General features: G+C 39.4%; 1 protein-coding gene across 26 annotated transcripts in view; it reads left to right on the forward strand.

Moving 5' to 3' along the window:
• The window catches only part of ADGRL3 (adhesion G protein-coupled receptor L3), a 495,567-nt gene that overhangs the window by 340,174 nt on the left and 138,339 nt on the right, over window positions 1-17,054 (forward strand). For 21 of the 26 annotated variants that reach the window (XM_089489004.1, XM_089489005.1, XM_089489003.1 and 18 more), the window contains 4 exons: window positions 7,835-8,018; window positions 14,301-14,423; window positions 15,276-15,484; window positions 16,536-16,712. In XM_089489004.1, coding sequence (XP_089345130.1) covers window positions 7,835-8,018; window positions 14,301-14,423; window positions 15,276-15,484; window positions 16,536-16,712 — 693 coding nt within the window. The remainder of the gene's footprint in view (window positions 1-7,834; window positions 8,019-14,300; window positions 14,424-15,275; window positions 15,485-16,535; window positions 16,713-17,054) is intronic. The other 5 variants (XM_089488991.1, XM_089488996.1, XM_089489001.1 and 2 more) reach the window with 1 other exon arrangement.

Raw genomic sequence — 17,054 nt, forward strand, 5'->3', positions numbered from 1 at the left:
AAGAGAAGGGGCTGCATGAGGAGACAGGTACAAGACCTTGGCACAAACTCACATGCCAACTCTTCCCAAACATCTACTCAGGAAATGTCCTCACGGGACCCAACCACATAACCAACAATATTGGAGGCAGTTTCACTTGCTCATCTGATAATGTGATATGTGCCATCCTCTGTCAGTGAAGTTCTTCCGCACTTACATTAGGCAAACAGGCCAGTTTCTACTCCAGAGGATAATTGGACATAAATCAGATGGGAAAGTTAGAGCAAATAAGAATTTTAACTCTCATTGTGTGAGACACTTGCTATTTCATATCTGGAACACATATAAAGTGAGAATTATGCCAAAATTCTCATTCTGGTTCTCCCCGCAAGAAGCAATTCAGAGAAAAGAAACAAGGCACAAATGGGTTAACTTACCAAAAGCTCTTAAGTAAAGATAAATTGGGTAACTATAAACTGAAAACACGGGAAGAGCTAAATGTTGAGGGATATAACTTAAACTGGTTTGAATACAGAAAAATCTCAGAGCGTTTCAAAATGAATCTCAAATTACAAGGATTGGATATGAACTTAAATGAATTTGATAAAATTTGGAAAGGAGATAACAAAAAATGGATTGGCAATTTTTATAAACTGTTATTAAAATGGGATTTAGAAGAAGAAGCAATCAAGGAAAATATGATTCAATGGGCCAAAATTTTGGACATACTCTCGAATTAAAAATATGGGAGAAAGTATGGACTAAAAGATTAAAATATACACCATCCCAAAATTTAAGAAAAACTTTTTATAGATGGTACCTTACACCAAATAAAATATTGAAAATATACAAAAGCAAAAACAACCTTTGTTGGAAATGTGGGAATGAACCTGGCACATTATACCATTGTCTGTGGACCTGTAAGGTAGTTAAAAATTATTGGATTACGTGTGTGATGTTATTAATTTTATACTTTAGGAAACAATACAAGCCCGACCAGAGATATTTTTGTTAAACCTGTGGGATGACTATATGGATAAGAAATATGGGGGGGGGGGGGGGGGATATTTTATTTGATCATTTCTGCAAGGATTAAATTGGCACAAAAATGGAAATCCAAACGTTTAGCAAGTTTAAGGGAATGGAAGCTAAAACTATATGATTTAATTGAAATGGATGATCTTACACAATTTTTAAGATTGGGAAAGAAAGGAGATAAGAGAAAGAAAGGAGAAAATGAATGGAAACCAATTTTACAATATCTACAAAAAGAATGGGAAGGGAGACTTAGAAACAGTTTCTTTTTATGATTAAAAAGGTGAAATGAAATTATCCTAAACCTTAGGGTAAAGTTAAAAGAGAATGATGTTGATAATGATAATTGATAATATTAATGATAGAGTACAAGATATGGGTAAAACAATTAGGAAAAGGTTTTATTTAATTTAACTCAGTCATGTTTCTTGCAATAAATAAGAATATGTTATACTTGGAGGTAATATGGAATGAGAAGTATATGGTTAAATAGACAAGAGGATTATAGTATAGCTAGAAGTATTCGTGAAAACGTGTGAATTAAATAAAGAGAATTTAATATTTCACACAGGGGACAGATTATATATAATTTTGTAGGTAATTAATTTTAATTAAATCAGTCTTCAAGAGGGCTGAGAAACAATATGTTATAATCCCTAATAGGTCAGGAGGGAAGTTCATAGTTGAGTGGAACGAATGAAGAAGAGTGAGAAGAGAGGAAAGAAAGAAGGACAGACAACAGGGTAAATGGAAGTTGAAGAAGGTGCATGAATGTAATTTGTTGGAGATAGATGAGTGTGGTCCAACAAAGAAGGTAGGAGGTAAGGGAAAGAAGTTAGAAGGGATTAGGAGAGAGATGTAACAAGAAAAGTTTAAGAAAGTAGTTTGTAATAAGGAGGGAACTTAAAGAAGGAAATAATAATAAAGTATTCTCTCTTTTAGGAATCACTCTTTTTCATTTGTAATGTTGCAATGTTAATTTGTTGTGTATGGGGATAGATAGGATAAGAAGAGAAGAAGGGAAGAAGACATGAAGATAAGAAAATAAGATGACAAGAAGTTAGGGTTAAAGAAGTGAGAGGGTGGGTAGAGGGGATTCAATGTTTATGGGTGAGATCAAGTGATGGATTGATTGTAGAATGTATGATGTACAATGGATGTTGTATGTTACATGATGGTGTTTTGATATGAATGAAATATTGTAATTTTTAAATTGTTTAAGAAACTGTAATAATTTTAAAAATAAATAAATCAGATATTAGAAATGAGAAAGCCTGTTGCAGAACACTTCAGTCTTTCTAGGTGTTTCATCTCTGACCTCAGAACAGCAGTCCTTGAATTAAAAAACTACAAAGTGAGATTAGAAAGAGAAACAGCTGAATTACAATGTATTCATAAACTCCAATCCAACAACAAAAACGATGGCTTCCTGGCACACTACACATATTGTAATATTGAATGCACTTAGCCAGTTTAACATATGTCCTTTCCACTCCCTAGCCTTCCCACATCACATTCCAAAACTCCTTTGCACCATTTAATATGGACATCCACCCAACCTGGCTTTAGGCAGCATCGTGACTCCTGCTTTTGTCCTTCAATGACCATTGTTAAAGCTGACTTTGTCCCCTCATGACCATACCCACAACTTTTGCATTTCCGTGAGCATCCATACAATTCTTCCAGGGCACCAGCTAATCTGAAGAAGTAGACCAAGGTCCAAAACACACTGCAGAAATAATCCATCTTGAGATCGCTTTAAATGCTCTGGCTCAATGCGAGGGAATTCTGGGAACTGTAGGTTTCTGAGACCTTTAGCCTTCTCTGTTAGAGAGCTCTGGTGGCACAAGAAACTATAATTCCCAGGATTCCCTAGCACTGAGCTAGGTCAGTTAAAGCGGTCTCAAACTGGATGATTTCTGCAGTGTATTTTGGACCAGAGACTACTAAAGCTTATGCTACCGTCTCATTTCACACAGTTAGTCTCAAAGGTACTAACAAGATCTCTTTGCATACTGATATAATTTTGTGATTGACTCCACCTTCACTGCTATTTTGTATCTGATAAATTAAACACTGTGATTGAACACAAACTGACAAATTAACTTTTTCAAATGAGGTCATTCAGTGTCCTTACAAAGACTGGGTATAAAGGACAAAACTTTATGGTATCATTAAATATTTATGAAAAGATGCCCCATAGTTATTGCTTCCTCCCACCACCATAAGCAATATACTTGTAATAGACTAGCTTTACTAGTTAAAGTAGAGGTAAGGAAAGATGGAGGTGAGGAATTAGCGTTTGACAATTAAAAAGCAGGAAATGCACAAAGGGAATATTATGACCAGAGTTGAGAAGGTATGGGTAGTAAGATAAAGTAACAGTGGTACAAAATGGACTTCAATGGGGAGGGGGTAGAATATTTTTTCAGAGAGACAAAGAAAACCAAAGAAATTAAAAGTGAGTAGGAGCCCTGCTGACGCAGTGGTTAAATGCCTGTACTACAGCCACTCACTGAAAACCATAAGGCTGCAAGTTGAATACCAACAAAAGAGCTCAAGCTTGACTCAGGCTTGCATCCTTCTGAGGTCGCTATAATGAGTACCCAGATTTTGGGGAGCAATTAGCTTACTGTTATAAACTGCTTAGACACTGTTAGTTCAGTATGAAGCGGTATATAACTGAAGCTGTTTGTTGTTTGTTTGTTTGTTTGAGTATGTTTATCCATATAAAGGGAGTACAAATAGCCCTCACTTACTTGTTAACTGCCCTTGAGTTAACCTCAAGTCATGGAGTCCCTGTGGATGAGGCAGCCCTAAATCCCTATGTCCTCCACTGGTCTGCTTAGGTCTCATAGATTTAGGCCCTTGACTTCCCTGATCAAGTCTAACCATCTGGTGTGTTGTCTTCCACTCTTTCTGCTGCCCTTTCCTAGCATAATTGTCTTTCCCAATGAGTGTTGCCTTCTCATGATGTGGCCAAAGTACTACAGCCTCACTTTAGTCATTCTGGTCCCAGGGAGATTTCTAGCTTGATCTGTTCTAGGACCTATTTGTTCTCACTTCTTAATTGGCCATAAATACTTGGAAGTGCACAAAAGATGCCGGGTACTGTTTGGTCTACAGCTGTCTGGAGACATACCTGAAATGAGGCAATCATCATGGTACCTCCTGAGTATCATGTTGTCTAGAAACAGCCAAAAAATGTTCAAAGACATATTCAAATAAAGTTATGAGCATACTAAGAACTAGGCTAATGTAGTTGTTCTTTTGGTAATAAGAGTACAAGTGATGATCAGGAGATTGAATAGATAACAAGATCTTTATTAAGGACCCTGTAACCATACAGTTTGGTTGAAAAAAATAGAATTTGGAATAAGGTACCTAAAATAGTTCCCTGGATCTTGACTTATCTGGGAAAAATAAAAAATACAGAAAGAACAAAATTACCTTGGATAAAATGCAGGGAGGGATGCAGTCTGAATCTTTGTTGTGCTTCATTTGGGACCAGGCATTTCTAGGCTCCCAACTTGTCCACTAAAAAAAATGCACAGCCCTAAGAACAAATGGAATAATATTCTGGAAGGTATCACCCCCTAAGATTTTGATGGGCTTGTAACAAGAGCAGATGAATCCCAAGACGGTGGAGCCCCACAACATTTATAGGGAGTAGGCTAGTTTTACATGGTAGTGACCTATAGAATGAGTGGGCATGGATAGCCCTCTGTGAGAATTCTACTGCGTATCTGGCAATGGATGTACCTGGGCACATACGGCAGTGAGGGGGTTTCAAACTGCTACTTGATGGGCTGAAAGCAAGTGGACTGAGTATGACAAAGCCCATCCCTTTGGGAGAGAAGTGGGAGACAGTATTCAGGGACAAGGAACTAGTGCTGTAAGCTGCCAATCTGTTTCACACTTTGGAATTGTTATCATGTTTCCTTCCAAGACATTGGACTGAGAACTGAAAGGAATCTTTGGCGCGTTACAGACCGCCCAGAAGGGGCAGTCTCACGCCGCTGCCGGTTGCTGCATCCGGGAACCGCAGCAGCCAAACCGCGCGGTTCCCGGGCGCAGCAACAAAGAAGCGCCAAAATGGTGCTTCTTCCTGTGCCCCGGAAGAGGCGGCACAAGGCGCACACTTGCAGCACCACTTCCGATGCACAACGTCCAGGCGCTGTGCGTCCACGACATCAAAATGGCGGTGCCCATCTATATGCAACGCCGCCATTTTGACATAGTCGTTATGCGCAAGGGGCAAGGCGACGGTGCCCCATAGGGCCCGTCAGGAACACGCCTCTGTGGGTTTTCTGACTGGGCTGCCAACTTAGTAGTTATGAATCATTTGAATGAATCTGAAGTTTCTGAGCTTTGCATCTTTCAGAAGGGTAGGGTTAAACCGAATTGTTGTTGAGTGCCTTCATGTCATTTCTGACCAAGGAGCCTTTCATAGGGTTTTTCATGGCAAAATTTGTTCAGAGGGAGTTTGCCCTTGCCTTCCTCTCAGGCTGAGAGAGTGTGACTTGTCCAAGGACACCCAGTGCATTTCCATTGCCAACCAGGGATTCGAGCCCTGTTCCCCCAGGGGTCCTTGTCCAGCACTCAAACCAGTACACAACGCCGGCTCTCATAAATACAGTTAAGTACAGTGAATTACAAATTGTACAAAAATCAGGCAGTAGCCTCAGGTCCCCCTTGCTCTTCCCTGCCCAGAGTCTCTGGCCAATGCAGTCACTCTTAAAGCAACAATATATATTAGGCAAGGTACTAGACTGATGTCAACAAGAATAACAAATACAAAGTACAAGTGTATAAAGCCGTCATGGCTTACCTTTTAAATAATATTCTGTTTCCTGTGTAAAAATAGAATTATTATTATTATTATTATTATTACCAAAAAAATCTTCCATCATCATAATCCTCCCACATTCTGTTGTTTACTTCTGCCATATCGTTCAATTCCCTTGGATGTAGTCTCCTCTGGCCCTGGAGACCTCATTTCGTTAAGAGTAACCAAATATTATTTTACCTATTCTTTGCTGCATTTTCCCTATTGCTTCATCTGCTCCACTTTCCCCAAGTTGAGCACTGTTTGGGAGAAGATCAAGGCAAAGAAGATTTCTGCCTTTTCTCTGTCCCCTGTTAGCATTTCACCATCTTCTCCATGCAATGGCCCTACCGTTTCCTTCTTCTTCCTTTTACTGTTGACATAATCAAAAAAAGTCCCTTTTATTGTTTTTAATCATTCTAGCAAGCCTGAACTCATTTAGGCTCATGCTTTAGCTTTTCTGACTTTCTCCTTGCATAAGCTGGCTGTTTGTTTGAGCCCCTCTTTGGTGACTTCCCCCTTCTTTCATTTCTTGTACATGTCCCTTTTAAATCTTAGCTCAACTGAAAGTTCCTTAAACATCCATCCTGTTTCTTTAGACACCCCCCCCCCATTTTTTTCTTCCTCAGTGGAATTCTTTGAAATTGAAAATTTTCACTTTTAACAATCTTCCATCCATTGTGAACACTCTTATTTTTTTAGTCTTCCTGACCACAAGATCACTACCAGAATTTCCCTAAGTTTACTGAAATCAGCTCTACTAAAATCTAGAATGCATTTGTGACTATGCCTGGTTTCTACTTTCCACTGTATAACAAACTCCAGGAGAACCTTATCACTTCCACCTAAGGATCGCATCACTTGCACCCCATTAACCAGATCATCCTTGTTGGTTATCCATGTTGCCTCTTCCGCCTTCTTGACAACTGCCTGCTAGACAACTGAGGAATTAATTAGACCTAAAAATTTTTGGCAGAGTTTGACTTCCAACAAATATCAGGAAAGGATAGTTGAAATCTCCCATTACTACAACCTTTCTCCTTTCTGAGTGTGTGGCCATTTGTTCCAGGAAGTGTGTAGTCACCTAAGTCCTGGCTTGGGGATCTGTAGTGCACCCCCCACAATGACATCACTGTTCATTCTCTTACCCTTAAGAGCAAAAGACTTGCGGCACAGGAGGATGCATTTCAAACAGTCACCTGACATTGGAATGGAGGGGCCTGAATCTTCTGGGAAGATCCAGAGCAAGCAGGGTGGTATTTTAATGTGTAGTGAGAGGGGTTACGAGGCTGGACATCATCTGGTCAGTTTGCACCAGAACCTGGGTTTGGACCATCTGGTTTCCCCACCAAGAGGAAGTGGGGTGGGTATGCTTTATGTGGTCTGTGCAGGCAGGACCTTACACCCAAACATGGTCTCCTACTTCTTGTTGGTCAAAAAAGAGAGAGGACATCAGTCTAAATCAGAGATTCGGCAGGAGCTCTGGGTCTGTGCCATTCTAATTGTAATCCAACAACTGTTTTCTTTTTGGGAACTGTTAGGAAAATAAAATTCAGACTCACTGGTAACATTGGCCAGTGGTGAGCAGGTGCAATGCATAAGATAATTACTTGGGAAATAAGAATTGTTGAAGGGGTGCTTTTATTACCAACCCAGCTTACATCAGTTTGATGTCCTTGACTGGTTCTGTAGAGCCTGATCAGGCCCATATATGTGTGCACGAAAAGGAGTGATTTCCTGCCCCTGTCTCCATTATGGCCTCCTAAGAATGATAGAGAAGAAAATTTGGGAATATTCCAAACAGTGTGCTGGGCCCAGGTGATCCGAACATACCAATTTGTTAAGGTTTAGCTCAGGAATGCTGAGTGGAAGTTAGAGAGAAAACAAAGAGCTGTAGAAGCACACCAACTATTAAATTACAGGAGACCAACATTTGCACTTCTTATGGGTGAAAGAGTCTCATAGAAAATGTTTTTCCCCTTTTCTTCACAGGCCATGGTTGAAACTGTCAATAACCTCCTTCAGCCACAGGCTTTGAATGCTTGGAGGGATTTACCTGCAAGTGACCAGTTGCGTGCAGCAACCATGTTACTAGACACTGTGGAAGAAAGTGCCTTTGTGCTTGCTGACAACCTTCTCAAGACTGACATTGTGAGGGAGAGTACTGACAACATTCGTAAGTAGCAAAAATAATTGAGGGGAATTTGTTGCATTGGTATTCAGTTGTGTTCCTATCTGGGGGGTTTTGACAACCAAATGATAATAAAGTTTTCAAAATTAGGAGGCTGTGGGATTTAGATACTTGTAGTCTGTAAGTCTTCAATAGAATTAACCAAAATAATTGGTCAAGAATTATCGAGTGGCATTGCATAGTGGATTTTGGGTATGGTTTGGCAGACAAAATATGGTTCCCATTCAATTGAAGAATCCAGTGAATTTCAAGGGTAGCAGAAATGTTAGATGAAACTAGTGATGCTTCTGATACCTAGAAGGAAAGTGGCACTGGCTTTTTTTCTATCTCATTTAGCTAGTATTCTAATACCATGAAAGAAATATTCCCAGTAGACGTTTTGTAGGTTTTTACAAAAATATGACAGCTTTGGTGTTGCCTAATTTCAGGAACAGTTACTTAGCAATGAAGAAATGCCAAATAGCTGCCGTATAACAACCTGGTTGGCTTCAATACTATTTGGTAGTACTTTGGGATGAAGTTTATCTGGTCCTGCAGATTTCAACTTGTTGAGATTAACCAGGTGACTGCCTCTCAATCTTGATTTGAAACCCAGATCCCTTATCACACAGTTCTCTTTTTGGGGAAACATTGAAGCAACATAAGTAGTTTTACCTTTTCATTGTAATCTTAGTATTTCACCATCTTGTACAGACAACAGTATTTTCTGAATGGAAATGTTATATTCTGCAGAGAAAATGTTGCTTGCTGCCTAGAATAACTCATGAGGTTATCATTTTTACACAAACACTCCCAGCAATATTGAACATTAAAAATGCCATATGGCTCTCTGGAAACAGTATTTTACACAACCCTCCACAGCCTTTGTACTGATGACCTAAGTGTGTTTTTGTGCAGAATAATTTCGTGAAATACTTTGGAATATGCAAATTCCAGGCCAAAACTATGCAAACTTTTGTGTGGGTTTTTCATGCTATGTGGCTGTGTTCTAGAATAATTTATTCCTGACGTTTCACCCGAATTTGTGGCTGGCATAGTCAGAGAATGAGGGCCCTGAAAACCTTCAACTTCACATGCAAAGTTCTTGCCACTGTGCTATTCTTCCTGACTGAGTTTCTTGAGTGTCAGGAAAACCATGTTGCAGCTAGGAAACGAATTGTGGTGACCATTACTTCCATCAAAGCTAAGCAAAAAAAAAAAAAAAAACAACTGTGGGGAAAGTACTCTGTTCCAACTCACATATATTTTCTGAGCAAGAGGAGCTCAGTGTTCATCCTGTGGAAATAATTGAAACTGTAGAAATAAACACAATGCAAAATGGACTCTGAGGCATATGGGGGTTTTGAGAGTCACTGGGGCGAAGCTAGCAGACTGTTTGGAAGAGCAGAAGGAGATCTTGGAACTGTGCTTAAGGGTTCACTGTTACTTTTTAACTGTTTTAATTTAGGGGGCTAAGTGGGGGGCTTTTCCTAGAGCAAGTGAGTCAGAGACTTGCTTGTGGAAGGAGCTAGCAATCGATAACTCTCTATACAGTTATAGCTGACCGCGCTTGATGAAAAGGCCAAGCCAACAGGGGTCTTTTCATGGGTTTCTAACCAGGGGCATTTGGAGGGAGAAGCACAGAGCTCCAAACAGTTCCAATGTGAAAGAAAAATGGGAGGTGACTCAAGAAACCAGGATAGAGGAAAAATGAGTTAAGTTTTAAACGGAGCATGTATAAGAAATCACCAAAAAGGAATTCAGTCAAATAGCTAGCATGTGTAGGGGTAAAATCAGAAAAGCTAAAGCGCAGAATGAACTCAGGCTTGCTAGAGAGGTTAAGAACATAAAAAGGGCTTTTTTGAATATGTCTGCAGCAAGAGGAAGAAGAAGGAAACGGTAGGGCCACTGCGTGGAGAAGATGGCAAAATGCTAACAGGAGATAGAGAAAAGGCAGAATTACTCAACACCTTCTTTGCCTCAGTCTTCTCAGAAAAGGCAAAGGGTGCTTAACATGAGGATAAAGGAGAAGAGGACAGAATAGGGGAATTTCAGCACAGAATAAGCAAAGAGATAGTACAAGAATACCGTGTTAATCTAAATGAATATAAGTCTCCAGGACCAGATGAACTACATCCAAGAGTATTAAAAGAACTGGCAAATGTAATATCGGAGCCATTGGCAATAATCTTTGAGAACTCCTGGAGAACAGGAGAAGTCCCAACAGACTGGAGGAGGGCAAACGTTGTCCCCCATCTTCAAAGAAGGGAAAAAAGAGGATCCCAACAATTATTGTCCAGTTAGTCTGACATCAACACCAGGAAAGATTCTGGAGCAGATCATTAAACAGAGAGTCTGTGAACATCTAGAATGCAACACCATTGTGTAAAAAAGTCAACAGGTGTTTCAGAGAAACAAGTCATGCCAGACAAATCTAATCTCTTTTTTGATAAAATTACCAGCTTGGTAGATGATGGGAATGCTGTGGATATAGTGTATCCTGCTTTCAATAAGGCCTTTGACAAAGTTCACCATGACATCCTTGCAAACAAGCTTGTAAAATGTGGGCTAGACAAGGCAACTGTTACATGGATTTGTAATTGGTTGATTGGCCAAACCCAAAGGGTGCTCAACAATGGCTCTTTTTCATCCTTGAGAGAAGTGACCAGTGGGGTCCCACAGGGCTCTGTCCTGGGCCCAGTGCTGTTCAACATCTTTATCAATGACTTGAATGAGAGAATTGGGGGCATACTTATCAAATTAGCAGATGACACCAAATTAGGAGGAGTAGCTAACACCCCAGAGGACAGGATCAAAATTGAAAATGACCTTAATAAATGAGAAAGCTGGGCCAAAGCTAACAAAATGATATTCAACATGGAAAAATGTTAAGGTATTGCGCTTAGGGCGGAAAAACGAAATGCACAGATATAGGATGGGGGACACCTGGCTGAATGAAACTACCTGTGAAAGGGATCTAGGAGTCCAAGTAGACCACAAGTTGAACTTGAGTCAACAGTGTGATTAGTCAGCTAAAAAGGCCAATGCAATTTTAGGCTGCATCAATAGAAGTATAGTGCCTAGATCAAGGAAGTAATACAGTTGGCCCTTCTTATACACGGATTTTTTATACATGGATTCAAGCATACACGGTTTGAAAATGTTCAAAAAAAGTATAAATTTACCTTGATTTTCCATTTTTTATAAGGGACACCATTTTGCTATGTCATTATATTTAATGGGACTTGAGTATACACGGATTTTGTTATACACGGGGTATCTTGGAACCAAACCCCAGAGTATAACAAGGGTCCACTATAGTTCCACTCTATTCTGCTCTGGTCAGGCCGCACCTGGAATATTGTGTCCAGTTTTGGGCACCACAGTTTTAACAGGATGTTGAAAAACTGGAGCGTGCCCAAAGTAAGGCAACCAAAATGGTGAAGGGTCTTGAAACCATGCCCTATGAGGAATTACTGAGAGAGTTGGGGATATTTAGCTTGGAGAAGAGAAGTTTAAGAGATGATATGATATCCCTGTTTAAATACTTAAAGGAATGTCATATTGAGGATGGAGCAAGCTTGCTTTTTCCTGCTCAAGAGAACAGGACCCGGAACAATAGATATAAGCTACAGTAGGCCTTCTTATACACTGATTTTTTATACACAGATTCAAGCATCCACAATTTGAAAATATTCCAAAAAAGTATACATTTCAAATATCAAACCTTGATTTTCTATTTTTTATAAAGGACACCATTTTGCTATGTCATTATATTTAATGGGACTTGAGCATACACAGATTTTGTTATCCACGGGGGATCTTGGAACCAAACCCCAGCATATAACAAGGGTGCACTGCATATATAACTGACCACTAAAGTAATTATTATACAATTATTACTATTATTGTAGTCAATAAAAGACATCTAAAAGTCATACGTTACTCACTTAGTTCTTTCTTATCCTTCAAACTCTCAAACTAATATTTTTGAATTCATTAACTTATTTTCAATACAGTATCTTATCCCATTGCAATAACTCTCCTTTTCTTCATTCTCTTCCAAACATCTACAGTATCTTAACATTCCCTTACTTTACTCTTTCCTTATCTTTCCCTTTCTTATTCCTCCTTCCTCTAACCTTCCTACCTCATTCTTCTTCCCTTCCTTCTTCTCCTTCAATCCTTCCTCAACTCCTTTGTTCTCACATATTCTAAACTTCATTCACATTCTTTTTCTCCTTCCACACCAACTTCCTTTCCTATCAACTACTGATTATTTCATTCCTACATTTTCCAACTTTTTGTTCTATTTATTTCTTTTAACTCCATCTGCGTTCTTTCACTATTCTTTGTTTTGTATATTTGTCTACACCTTGCTCCTCTTATCATACTCCTATTAAATTTAGTAATATTTCTGTTACCAAATTCATTTTGTCTTTAACGGTCCATCAATCAAAATTCCAGAAGTGTTCAGGTAGGTTATTATATCATTATATGCTAGCCAATGACAAGGGAAAAGTTATATCTCCCATATTTTTTAGGTATTCTGTTACTTTCTCCCAGTCTTTGGCCCGGGACAGACCGCCCAAAAAGGGCGGCCTGCCGGTGGTCTATTTTCATCTGGAGGGAAGCCGCAGCCACCAAACCACATGGGTTCCCTATGGAGGAAAAAGAACCTGGAAAAACCAGGTTCTTTTTGAGCTGCAGGGGCGGCTTAACAAGTGCGCCACTGGAGCACCTGTTACATAAGCGCCACACTACAATGTGCAGATGCCGCACAGCGCTTATGTAACAATGGCAGCGCCACCATTGTTACGGCACCCGCACGTACTAGGGTTAGAGAGCGTGCGATTGGTGCGTGCTCCCTAACCCTAGAATTGGCACCGGTATGCCGCTTTATGGCGTTCTGTACCGCACCTTTGTTAATCTTATTTACCATTTCACCTCTTAACAGCAATGTCAATTTATCCATTTCTATAGCTTCATATAGTTTTATTAGCCAATCGTCTTTTTTTGGTGTATCTCTATATACCATTTATAAGCCAAATTATAAATTATTCTTGCCATTGTAGTCACATAAAAAAAGGATTTTCCCATGCTCTTTATCTAATTCATTATTCAACATATTTAGTAAATACAATTCAGGCTGTCTCTGGATAGTGGTGTCCAACATCTCACATAGTGTTTTATTCACCATATTCCAGTATTTTCCCACTTTTTTGCATGACCATCAGCAATGATAAAAAGATCCTGCTTCTTTCCCACGCTTCCAGTACAAATTGTCCTTGTTTTTGTAAATTTTAGAAATTTATTTTAGAAAATCTATACCCCAAAAAAAAAAAAACCCCACATGGGTTTTTCTAGGGTGTGGGTGTGCATTCATGTGCAAATTACTCATTTGGATGTCCTAGGTGTCCGGGGGGGGGGGGGATGTTACTTGAAGAAAGTAAATAAATGTAGATTTGCATTCCAACTACAGGGGTGATCCACGGTGGGTTATGTCCACAGTTGTGGAGATTATAAGGCTCCATAGGTGCAAATTACTGTACATACAGTATAGGCAGGTCTTGTGATGTCAGTTAAAAGGACACACATTAATAGAGGCCCCTGTGTTTAAAGATATTATTCCTGTTCCTATTACAAAGGAACAGGAAAGATACAAGTCGTGATTCCCATAGTTGTCAGTCACAGATTCTGTTGAAATGCATCTCACCTTTTTTACATAGATGAGCTCTTGTACATTGTGTTGTTGTGTGCCTTCATCTTGTTTCTGATGTACAACAACCTTAGGGGGAACTAATCACTGAATTTTCTTGGGAAATTTGTTCAGAGAGAGCTTGCCATTGTCTTCCTTTGAGGTTGAGAGAATGTGGCTTTCCCAAGATCACCCAGTGGGTTTCCATGGTTGAGTGAGGATCTGAACCTTGGTTTCCTGGAGTCTGTCCTACATGCAATCTACTGTTCCACACATGTCCACCACTCCAAGAAATGGCAACGATTCTGCGGTTACCAGCAAAAAAGCCTGAAACTGCCCCTTTTGAGGCTGTTCTAGTTCAGAGCTAAGTCTTACTAGAAGCTCTTAAGCTGGTTGAAGAATTATTTTATAAGTGGGCAAAAGTGTGGTGGATTTTGATATCTGCAGGGGGATGGGTGTCTCAAGAGGTTTTAATAAATAATTGTTGCATATTTGAACTATAAAAGAACTACATTTGGGCTTCCATATTTGTTATCAGTTGCACTCTTTGACTTACATGAATTCAATTTTTACTTGTTTCATATTAATAGAGTTGGAAGTAGCAAGATTAAGTACAGAAGGAAACTTGGAAGGCCTTAGGTTTCCACAGAATACGGGCTATGGTAGCACTATCCAGCTCTCGGCAAACACACTGAAGCAGAATGGTCGAAATGGTAAGTTCAGCACTTCACAATGATACTGTTTAAACAATGCATTCGTGTAGCTGATATATATGACTTCACTTTGTTTTTGCTTCGTTAGAATGACATGAGTCAAGTGTGGTTCTCTGTAATCTAGAACCATCTGGTCTGAATGTCAGTAGTTCTCCAGGACGTCAGACAGAGATCTTTACTAGCCATGCTTACTCTGGAGGAAGGAACTGGGACCTTCAGCCTGGAAAGTGTGTCTTTACTTGCAGAACTGTGGACTATGTTTTTTTGTCTTAAAGGATCAGTCAAACATGACAGATTTGTTAAGGCCCCCATTGAAAGACAGCTAATGGTACAATGTACGGCCTTTCGTTTGCTACCTTGTTCTATAAAGAAGTAGCTCCAGTGCTGCCATTTAGTAGTCAGTGTGAAGTCTTATGGGAACAATCGACATGTAGATCACTCTTTTTCCAGTGTTGCTGGTGTCTTCTGGTGATGAAGAAGTGTCACCTCAGTGCTGTTGATGTACAGCAATAGCCATGCTGCAGTTACTCTCATGTCTGTAAATAAGTTAATTTTATTGTGTAACACTATGATAAATATGTTCACCTTACCATTTATAATACCTATGTGGTGTGGGTTTTTTTTTAATAACTGCCATAGTGGCAGGGTTAGCTTTTCTGTGAAGTCACTGCAAAATAGGAATCGTGAACACATTAGTTCTTGACGTGGGTAGGATTTCCTCCAACTTTTTAGAATGTCCCACTATTAGAGCTCCATCTCTGACAGACACCTTTAAGGGTTGCTACTCTGCTCTAGAGGAAGGGATTATGACGACGGCTATAATCTCCCCATTATCCCCTTTTTCCTCTCCAGGTGAAATCCGAGTGGCTTTTGTCCTGTACAACAACCTGGGCCCTTACCTGTCCACAGAGAATGCCAGCATGAAACTGGGGTTGGAAGCAATGTCTACAAATCATTCCGTAATAGTGAATTCTCCTATCATTACAGCAGCAATAAACAAAGAATTCAGCAACAAGGTTTATTTGGCTGATCCTGTTGTGTTCACTGTCAGACACATTAAGGTAAGGAAATACCTTGCAGGTAACACTATATTTATAGCCTAGGCTGTTTCTGCCTTTTCTCCTGAAAACATACCAGAAATCAAGTCAGAATGCACAAGGAAGCCATTGAAATCCACAAACACCTAGACAACTTAAACAGGAAAGAAAACAAGTAAACAAAGGTTGACTACCAGTCGTGAAAAACACCAAAATCAAGACCCAGCAAGTGCAAATGAAATCCACCCAGATTCAGGAAGGTTTCCCAGCAGACAGTGGATCACTAATTAAATAGACTCCCTGAGGCCTTGCCATTCAACAACAGACCAACACAGAGATTAACATGGAAATCACTTCTTCTCAGCCAAGGGTCACACAGCATATATACCCCACTCATTTTCACACCAGCATTTTCTGAAGATGCCAGCTACAGATGCTGGCAAACTGTCAGGAGTAAACTCTTCCAGGACACAGCCACATAGCTTAAAAACCCACAAAAAACTATGGATACCAGCCATGAAAGCCTTCAGTTTCACATATCAGAAAGCATTTACAAGGTTTTCTCAAATCTATCACTTCTTTCAGGCAATACGTTGTGAATCTAATAAACATTTTGTGTGTGCATTAAGGTATCTTTTTTCTGTGAATTTTTAAAAGGGAAAAAAAATCTAGTCATACACACCACATTCATAAGATGTAGAACCATTATTTTAATATAATCATTTCATTTTTATTTATTTGAAATGAGAGTGGTTTATTTGATGTACAGTCCTCCTGCCTTTAAGGCTTTGTTAAGGCAACAAACCTAGTATTACTTTATCCTGGCTACAGAGAGAGAATGACAATGATCCAGCCAAAAAGGACTGTCATTGCTCGGCAATTGATCTCTGTTTTGCAGTGGAAGTATAAAAAAATAGTTCTGAAAAGCTCAGTATAATCTAGGATAGATATCAGTCATGAACAAAGTAAGAATTTGCAGTGTTTCAATGTCTGCTTTTGTGGCTGAGATAATATGTTTAATGTTTCAGTGTTTCCAGTCTACCTGTCTATCTATATACTTTATTTTTATTTATAGCAGTCAGAGGAAAATTTCAACCCAAATTGTTCATTCTGGAGCTATTCTAAACGCACAATGACAGGATATTGGTCAACTCAAGGATGTCGGCTGCTAACAACAAACAAGACACACACAACATGTTCCTGTAACCACCTAACCAACTTTGCTGTCCTGATGGCTCACGTAGAAGTGAAGGTAAGAATTACAATATACAGAGGGAAGAATGGATGGATCCTTCAGCAGTAGGTTCTGGTTATTGTGAGGACAAATAGCATCTGTGTTTATAAAGTGAAGGCTATTCTGACTGGCTATTAACATTTCTCAATACTAGAGTAACCCAATCCTTTCCTGTGCAGGTATTCCACTTCCTTATGTTCTTTGGGGCCAATTATAAATGAATGCTGCCAACAGGCTCATAATAGTTTAGGCATGTTGTGCATTTCAATCCAATTTTAAATTTAACAGCAGGGATGCAACATATCATATACTGGATCCAACTTATATATTGGGGTGAGCTATTAAACAATTAAAACAATG

The sequence above is a fragment of the Sceloporus occidentalis genome, unplaced genomic scaffold (assembly GCF_023333645.1).
Source record: "Sceloporus occidentalis isolate IW3139 unplaced genomic scaffold, rSceOcc1.0.p SCAF_1, whole genome shotgun sequence".
NCBI classification, from domain to species: Eukaryota; Metazoa; Chordata; class Lepidosauria; order Squamata; family Phrynosomatidae; genus Sceloporus; species Sceloporus occidentalis.